Genomic DNA, 9,776 nt, shown 5'->3' on the forward strand with positions numbered 1-9,776 from the left:
ATGTTTTATCTCCCTTTAATAAAAGGCCTTATGATTTGTGGGCAAGTTAGCCCCCTACGCATTTACAGTTTGTTGCAGTCAAACATAAACCTTTTTGCACTGTAGTAAAACAATCTCAGACGTCATATATACTTACATTTATATTAATCTGTACTAATGATCTAATAATATTATTAGTCAAATCATAGTTACTAGCTAAATATAATAAACCATATTGACTATGTAGTAACTCTTTCACTATATTCTCTATACATTGATGTACTGGTGTTTGAGAGAGTATTGATGGTGTAGAGATCAATACAAATAATGAATTCAGAAGACCACTGAAATTTAAATATGTGTTAAAATTGAAGAAAAATGTACATAACGATCCAAACCGCAAAACAAACCCAAAATCCAAACAACATACTGACAAAACATTGGTAGCAGCTAATGACATTTTCACCTGCGGAAGTATAAATATCAATCATAAATGAGGAAGTATTTCATAGTGAAAAGTGGCATCAGGTGTCTAGAAGAATAAGCCTTGCACCACATGTATAACTAAATTATCTGTTACATGTGGATCCCCTTACTTGCATTGAAATGAGCACAGTCTAATTATTTACCTCTGAGTTGAACATTATCGTGTGATTTCTTTTTTCCTTTATTATCAGTCAACTGGTTGCTTTATTTTTATGTACCTCTGAGTTGAACTAGGAGTTGTGCTCTGTGTTACCTACTCTCAAGAACTTTCCTGAACTTAATTGGCCAATAAGGACAGACAATGCCATACAGAGTACCATGCACATGAGAGAAATTTTGCCAGAATAGCAATATAAACCTACTGTTTTTATTCAAACTGTCACAGTGCGCTTTGTGAGCTTGTAGCAGCAATGGATTTTTATTTTCTATCCTTCAGGGCAAAAATATCAAAAATAGATCAGCAGTCTAAAGCTTGGCAAGTTGGTGTAATGTATTACCAATGCATCTACCATTTTGTAACTAAGAATCTTTGATAAACATGATAAATAAATATATAACTTACCAATGATCAAACATATAAAAGAGACCAGGATAAGGGTCATACATCACACCACCTTTATCAAATGGTGGACAAGTTGGAAGAGATCTGTTGGTCTGTCCCTGAAAAAGTCATAAATTACCAAATAAACCCAATCTTCCTTTCGAAAATATAGTTAAATCACTTATCTAGTAAATCAAATTGTACAGAAAATAAACTGTTTGATCTCTCTGTAGCTCTGAGTAAGATTTGATAACTATAAAATGCTCTGTAAAAAATCATGATTTGCTCTGTAAAAAATCATGAAAGGCTCTGTATAAAATCATGAAAGGCTCTGTATGAAATCATGAAAGGCTCTGTATAAAATCATGAAAGGCTCTGTATAAAATCATGAAAGGCTCTGTATAAAATCAAGAAAGGCTCTGTATAAAATCAAGAAAGGCTCTGTATAAAATCATGAAATGCTCTGTATAAAATCATGACAAGCTCTATATAAAATCATGAAAGGCTCTGTATAAAATCATAAAAGGCTCTGTATAAAATAATACTATATGTGATTATGAAATTACATTCTATATAATATAATCAACTTACAATCAAATCAGGTGCTAATACCAAAACTTTATAGATTTCATCGAGGCAGTTTACAACATTAGATAGCTCAGACTCTGTAAAAACAGGAGAATTCATAACTTGTTCCATTTCTATATCTGTTCCATCAGACTTCGGTACCGATTCACTATCTTCAGTAGTTGATGAATTGTTGACGATACTGAAAGATAGAATAAAATTTGGTATATTGAATAATCATTAAAAATGTTTTGTTAACAAAGACATCTTTGTTAGCAGATGGAATTTTTAGCTGTCTGGCACCCTTTATTTTTTTTCTTCTTAGTAAATTTCCATACACTGAAAACTGTGTCATCTAATTATTTTAAAGACATATTGGTACTCACTTTGTTACGGTTCTTGAAAAATTCTTTAGAACTTCAAAAACATGAATTTTCTTAAGAAAACAGGATAGTGCTACTGTTGTTCTAACCAACTACAATGAAAACAATATATCATAGAGCTGGTATTGAGCTGGTATAGAGCTGGAATAGAGCTGGTATAGAGCTGGTATAGAGCTGGAATAGAGCTGGAATATAGCTGGTATAGAGCTGGAATAGAGCTGGTATAGAGCTGGAATAGAGCTGGTATTGAGCTGCTATAGAGCTGGAATAGAGCTGGTATAGAGCTGGAATAGAGCTGGTATAGAGCTGGTATAGAGCTGGTATAGAGCTGGCAAATGAAGATTATAAGTAAAGCCCAACAAATATATTACTCTTTTCATCAAGGGCTGATTATTCCAAATATTTGGTATGATATTTCTTACACACAGTGCTAGGATGTCAAGTTTTATCTTGGCATTCAAGATGCAACAAAAGTTAACTTCATATACAAATGTTGAAGACCTAGTCCTTATGGCTGGTAAAGCAATATTGATGCTTAATGTATAGCTGTTTCATAGAGATCAGTACAACAGGGATTATAGAGAGGTTTTCTAAATTTTATATGTGTATCGGGGACACTGATAGCATTAATTTGCACCATTCTGAGGTTCCTGCAATTTCACTAAAACTAAGTGTTTTATGACGTCACTAATCCAAAGGTCTTATGTGATATAAGCATTTAGAAAACCTCTTTACTATCCTTTTAAAAGACTTTCAGATTCTTTATAAAAAAATTACGAGAAAATTAATTTACCTGTTTTCCCATCATGATTTCCAGTACACGTTGATAACAAGTTTGTTTATTTGGTATTTGATTAGTATGAGTACCGAGAAACCAATTTAATCCATCAATAAACCGGACAGTTTTATCTAATGCTTGTACTATCAGCAATTTTACACTAAATGCCATATAAGGACTGACAAATAGGTTTATTAGCTTATGTTGGATATCTTTTAGCTATAAAAATAACAAAACAAATGTTCAAGAACCTCCATTCAAATCAGGGCGTAATATAACAACGAAACATAAACAAAATTTAATCTAAAGAAATAAAACCTTATTAATGGAAAATTTTACATAATTATCCCTTGACATTTTCAGGATCAAAGCCAGTCAAAGTAAATGTTATTGGAATATATTAAGAAAATATTACTTACTATTAGTTTCTTAGCAAAATCAGGACTAAATGAGGTTAAAGCACCAGTTAGTTTAATGCCCATCTTTAAATGTCGAACTTTAAAAGCTGATTCTGGTTGTTTCATTGCCTTATCTAAATCAACTCCCTCCATAGTCCATTCTATAATCTTTTCTACTACAGCTGCAAATCAAATGTATTTTTTTGTATTATTTTCATAAATAATCAGAGAACAAAACCTGAAACATGTTGCTCAGAGTTTCTCACAATGCAATAACAAATAAAACCAAATGATGTAACATGTGTTTAGTTTAAACATATTTTATTGGAAAATCAAATGGGATTGGATGTGTTTAACTGGAAAGCTTGCCATCATAAATGACCCTTAGCACATTTTAAACTAAGCTTACCTGTATTATCTTCTTTTATAATAAGATAAGTTAAACCATTATCAAACAGTGTTGGTAGAGATTCCATACTTTCTACCCATCTACAAATAAAATGTGGAATTAATCAGTTTATTCTGTAACAAATAGGCTATAGAATTTTAAATACATGTTCTTTGGATCACAGGAGTTGTTCTAAATATTGCAGTTGTAGCAAAAATTTAATAAAAATTGTTTGAAAATGAAATGAGTTATAACGTTCATCATTTCATTATCATCATTTCATTATCATCATTTCATTATCATCATTTCATTAATGCTTAAATGCAACTCACTATCAATTTGTTTTCATTATTAATCAATTTGATTACTGAGTAGTGTTCATTAAATATAACTCACTATCAAATTTATACTATTATAAGATTTGATTACGGAGTATTGTTCTTCAATCAAATCTGAGTAGTTTTAAATATACCACTTACTATCAATTTGCTACTATTATTAGGTCTGATTACTGAGTAGTGTTCTCTAATTAAATCAATTTTCTACTGTTATTAGGTCTGATTACTGAGTAGTGTTCTTTAATCAAATCATTAAACTAAGTAGTTTTAAATACAACTCATTATCAATTTTCTACTATTATATTTTTCAATTTGATTACTGAGTAGTGTTCATTAAATACAACTCACTATCAATTTTCTACTATTATAAGGTCTGATTACTGAGTAGTGTTCTTTAATCTAATCATAAACTGAGTAGTTTTAAATACAACTCATTATCAATTTTCTACTGTAATTATTAGAGTTTTATTACTGTTTGATTACTGAGTAGTATTCTTTAATCAAATCATTAAACTGAGTAGTTTTAAATACTACTCACTATCAATTTTCTACTATTATGAGGTCTGATTACTGAGCAGTGTTCTTAAATCTAATCTTAAACTGAGTAGTTTTAAATACAACTCACTATTAATTTTGTACTATATATTAGAGTTTTATTACTGTTTGATTACTGAGTAGTGTTCTTTAATCAAATCATTAAACAGAGTAGTTTTAAATACAACTCACTATCAATTTTCTACTATTATAAGGTCTAATTACTGAGCAATGTTCTTTAATCAAATCATTAAAGAGTAGCTTTAAAAAGTATTGTTATTTAATAAAATCATCAAAACGAGCAGATTTAAATATAACTCACTATCTATCTTTTTAAAATCAAATAATTCAACTAATAAATAAAAATACTACTTGCTATCCAAATGGCAATGAGAACCTTTTATTTTAAGATATCCTTCATAAAAAATCAGAGAAATCTTACTTGTCGTGATGTGGCGCATCTGCAAATTGCTTTATTAGGTCTAATATACTTTCAGCTTCTGTTGGTCTGTCACTGATATCTAGTATATCACTAGCCTTCTTCTCCACTTCAAACTTACATAAAGCTGGGCTTTCATAACACTAAAATAAAGAAGAATTTGTATAGTGCTTAAATGAAGGAGGAAATTCATATTACTGAAATAAGTAGGAATAACATATCACTGAGAATAAGTAATTTTATAACACTGAAATCAAGGAATTTCATTACACTGAAATCAAGTAATATTATAACACTGAAATTAAGGAATTTCATAACACTGAAATCAAGTAATTTTATAACACTGAAATTAAGGAATTTCATAACACTGAAATCAAGTAATTTTATAACACTGAAATTAAGGAATATCATTACACTGAATACAAGTAATTTTATAAACACTGATATCATGTTCTTTTTCATACTGAATGAAAAGTAAGCATTTCATAACACTGAAATGAAACAAGAATTTCATAAAAAACATTAGGAATTTCATTACACTGAAATTAAATAGTGTAAGATTTTTAAACATTGAAATAACATAATTTGCTTCTATAAAACAAAATTAAACTTATTTAAAGAAAGAAAAAAGAAAGATACTTACCTCAAGAGGAATAAGTTCACTTTGTAAAGGATTAAAACTGGAAGTTATAAAATTCCATGGATCTTCACTTATATCATAGAGTTCAATACCCTATAAATAATAGAACATGGAATAAGACTTTCACAAGATAATGGCATTTAATGATAGTTAAAATCTTGATAAAACTCAAGCTTTCACTTTGGTTGACCTCCACAATTCAGCTGTAACATTTTCATACCTGCTTTAGGTATAGATGTATGACATTAGTTTTGAAGAAAATCTTGTCAGATTAACAATCTTTACGAGTTAATGCTATTGATGTCAAAGATCGGCATGTTTCAGACCAGAATGCATGTTACCTGTAATTCATCAACTTCAGCAGCTATCATATCATCTTCACTAGAAATATCATCATAACTAGCACGATCTTCATCCTGTGTTACAACAATACAACATTTATATATTCATGGAGATGTGGCAAGTGTGATGGGGAAAATTCTGGTATGATAACAGGATTAACAAAATATGTTTTAACTCCATCCACTGTCACTGGCACAGTGACAAACACACAGGTTCTCAAAATTATTGTCACATTTAAACACGATATATCTTTCCATCTCAGAAACCCCAGTCCCAAGCTAAAATAAACCCATTGTCAAATGGACAATCATTGGACAGCTGAAGAGCAAATTCTTATAGAAAAAGATGACTATACTAACCAGTAAATCATTATCTACTTCAGCTTCAGGTTGTTGAAATACAGCAGGGGAATTTTCATCTGATAAACTTTCATATAATTCTTCTTCCAATTCTCCTGGGGAACAAAATATAAATCTCTGAAGAAAGAGGGCTCAAAATATGGATATGTTCTTTATCAGAAACGCTTTTATCTGGTAGGTAATTCTTTGACTCATGAGCACCTAAAAACGACAATACAACAATGCTACCCCACAACCGAATCTCAAAAATTCCATTTACCTGATTCAACATCTTCATCTTTATTTCTAGGTTCTGGAGGTTGCTGTGTACCAGGGGATTTTGATATTGCTCTCTTGGGTGATTCTGATCTCAATCTAGGTTGAGGTGGAGTTCTTGGTCTTCCATCTCTATCATCTGCTTCTGGTACTCGACCCAACTCTCTTTCTCTTGTGTCCCTGATTTCTCTCTCATGAAGCTCTCTTTCTCTAATTTCTCTTTCTAGTTCTCTTTCTCTAGCTTCTCTATTTTCTCTCTCACGAATCTCCCTATCTCTTAATTCTCTTTCACGAATTTCCCTTTCTCTTTCATGGTCTCTTTCTCGAATATCTCTTTCTCTATCTCTTTCCCTTTCTCTATCCCAGTCTCTGTCCCTTCCTCTATCTCTGTCACTTTCCCGATCTCTGCTGTCTCTGTCTCTATCACGACTGCTTCTTTCTCTATCTATATCTCTATCACGACTGTCTCTGTAATCTCTAGGCTCTCTTGATGATTCTCTTGACTGAGATCTTTCTCTGCTATCACGAGAAGATCTCCTTCCTCTATCTCTATATTCCCAATCATAAGAGTCTCTAGAGCGCTCATCATGAGAGTCACGTTGCTCGTAAGGCTCTTTAGGTTCAGGTGGAAAGTTTGAGCGATCAACTGGTTCTCTTCTATCTCTGGTATCATGACCTGGTCTAGGAGGGTATGAAAGTGGATCTCTATGATCACCATGTCTAAAATCAGTTTGAGGTTGTGGAGGATGTGGATGAGATAACAAGGGAGGAGTAATAGTAGGTGATGGTTGTATGGGGTGACCACCAGCAGCAGCAGATTGCTGTTGAAATCTCTGTTGTTGTTGAACTTGTTGTAACTGTATCTGTTGTTGTATATAATCTAAAGGATGTTGTTGTTGAGGTGGAGGATGTGGTCTATGATCAGGTTTAATCTGCTCTACTGGTCGACTCTCAACTGAAAAATAAATATGCAAACATAAAGCTTTGATCTCCTAAATAAGATTTCTAAAGGTCTCCAATAAGGCAATTAGGATTATCAGCAAAGCTATACATGTTCTATCTATAACAAATAAATAAACAAACCAATTACAAGTCATTGTTATAAATTCTTTGAATAGAAATCATAACAAGGCATTTGGCACCAGTCATCAAATGTTACATAATATAATATCTTAGTTATCCTATGCTATACTGGTTCTTACCTTTAGCTCTTGGGGGTTGAGTGGGAGGGGGAGGTGGTGGTGGTGATGAACGCTCTGGTTTAGGTGCTACACTTGTCAACGTACCGATAACAGCCAAAGTTATAGCATTATACCATCCTTTTATAATCAGACCATCAGTAGGTACCTAAAAATGATTGTACAGATTAACTGAAGAATTCACCTGAGGTTTGTTTAATTCAGAGTTTGTAATGTGCATCATTAGACTTTATCAGCTTATATTATTACAACACCTACTAAAGTATAAAAACAAAATTACTTACATCTTCATTAGGTTTTAACTGAATATTATTCTCTTTGTACTGCAATCTGTCAAAAATAATATTAGAAACTAAGTAAAAATAATTGCATTTTCATTAACAATATAGGGTATAAATGCCTGGCCTCTTGAGAACATGGGGTCATTTGAGAATATGAGGCTAAGTGAGAACATGAGGCTTGGTGCTTTGTTTTACTCATCTTGAACTAAATTCTTTTGACTTACACTCCAATATTTTCAAATGTAGAAGAATTTGGTTTATTCAGATTGTTGACAAATAATTCCAGTTTAAATGATGAAGGGTTGGTAGCACTGAAATGGAATAAGAGTACAATTTAAATAAAATCAACATAAAATACACAAAAGTAATGTTTGTAATTGTATGAATAGTCATTTTCTCACCCTTTTTCAGGAAAATTAGAATTTCTCCCCACTCTTAATTATTCAGTAACTATATTTGTATGACACATTAACACAAAACTATAGTAAAGCCTTTTTTCATTCATAATTGGGTAGGCTACATGAAGGCCTTGAAAGCTATCCTGTGATTTTAAAACCGACACAATATTACTTACCCTAATCTCACACCACCAGGCAAGTCTGCTTGTACCTGAGTCCTCAATGGTATAACTCGAATTTCATAAATGATTACGGGACATGGAAACTGAACTAAATCCAAATTCAGCTCCTATAACAACAAGAAGAAAAAAGAAAATATCATTGAATCTGAATGTTCACAGCTATGACTTTGTCCAAATTTAATCATAATATAGGTCTATATATAGCAGAGTGTCAAAGTGTATACTCTGTTATGAGGTATGTTACAACTTCAACAATTTTATAATGATGAAATGTAGAAATTCAGCTAATTTTTAAATGCAAAAATGAAGTCAGCTATGCACTGTCAAGATCTTTCAAACAAGTGAAATCAAATTAAAAATCTGAGATGCCTTTCAGGAACTGATCAAAAACCTTAACCTATTTTGTAAAAAAGAGTTTGGAAATTATACGCATTGTCATGAAGGATATCATCAATTCAACGCTTTATATAAGCTTACACAGTTCTAGTAAGGCTTCGTGTGTTTCAGAGTTGAAATTCATAGCCTACTCCACTATAACTTTATAAGGCCGAAATAACATCTCACTAATGGTCAACACATCATTTCTAAAATACCGTGGATCAGAAAGGGATTTTTCATTGGCTTGGCATATCTGCATATTCCAGCCAATGTGTACCCTCACAAATAATTCGGACTTGACCTACTGTCACAAGAGACACAACTCAAAATTCATTGAAGAATGACAATGCATTGTTTGTTTTGGTCAGCAGGGGGAGTGAATAACAGGATGTCGATCCATCAAAGCAGTGAAAGGCATACAAACTTTACATAAGTTGAAAACAAACAAAATCGAGTGCATTTGAGCTGATTCGAAATGCTGTACCTCTGTCAATTCATGGGTAAAAGTATCAAAAAATAGTAATTCCATTGGCTGGCTACCGGAGTCAGCCATCTTGAATGAATAGTTATCTCCCTTTAGAATCAGCATGACTTTTCACTACCGAAAATCTCACAGAATGATTTTGAATCAAAATAACACTTGTTACCCCCCTTTAACCGCTTTCTAGTGATGGGAGAGAAATCCGAGGGCGTGTTCGTATTATAAATTTGAAGTTATACCTTTTCATAGTTGAAGAGACACTGATAAGTGTCATTAATTTGTCAAAGTTATTTTCGAATTTATGGTATGAAAGTAATCGAGCAAAATATGCGCTAAATACCAGCATTTGATATATAGAGTAGTTGTATAGATCCCATCATTAAATTATTGTGCACTATTAAAAAAGTTTTGTTTACTGAGAAGTGTTCAC

General features: G+C 32.0%; 1 protein-coding gene across 1 annotated transcript in view; it reads right to left on the reverse strand.

Annotated features, from left to right (window-relative positions):
- Positions 1 to 9,418, reverse strand: part of LOTGIDRAFT_234825 (hypothetical protein) — a gene marked incomplete at its 5' end in the record, with an annotated part of 22,884 nt that extends 13,466 nt beyond the window's left edge. Inside the window, 17 exons of the mRNA XM_009063161.1 lie at positions 137 to 323; positions 1,028 to 1,125; positions 1,598 to 1,775; positions 1,960 to 2,048; positions 2,750 to 2,953; positions 3,154 to 3,314; positions 3,542 to 3,621; positions 4,835 to 4,974; positions 5,475 to 5,564; positions 5,813 to 5,887; positions 6,173 to 6,267; positions 6,432 to 7,382; positions 7,630 to 7,774; positions 7,911 to 7,956; positions 8,132 to 8,218; positions 8,482 to 8,594; positions 9,350 to 9,418. Coding sequence (XP_009061409.1) covers positions 137 to 323; positions 1,028 to 1,125; positions 1,598 to 1,775; positions 1,960 to 2,048; positions 2,750 to 2,953; positions 3,154 to 3,314; positions 3,542 to 3,621; positions 4,835 to 4,974; positions 5,475 to 5,564; positions 5,813 to 5,887; positions 6,173 to 6,267; positions 6,432 to 7,382; positions 7,630 to 7,774; positions 7,911 to 7,956; positions 8,132 to 8,218; positions 8,482 to 8,594; positions 9,350 to 9,418 — 2,808 coding nt within the window. The remainder of the gene's footprint in view (positions 1 to 136; positions 324 to 1,027; positions 1,126 to 1,597; positions 1,776 to 1,959; positions 2,049 to 2,749; positions 2,954 to 3,153; positions 3,315 to 3,541; positions 3,622 to 4,834; positions 4,975 to 5,474; positions 5,565 to 5,812; positions 5,888 to 6,172; positions 6,268 to 6,431; positions 7,383 to 7,629; positions 7,775 to 7,910; positions 7,957 to 8,131; positions 8,219 to 8,481; positions 8,595 to 9,349) is intronic.
- Positions 9,419 to 9,776: the final 358 nt, after the last annotated feature.

The sequence above is a fragment of the Lottia gigantea genome (assembly GCF_000327385.1).
Source record: "Lottia gigantea unplaced genomic scaffold LOTGIsca_56, whole genome shotgun sequence".
Taxonomy (NCBI): Eukaryota; Metazoa; Mollusca; class Gastropoda; family Lottiidae; genus Lottia; species Lottia gigantea.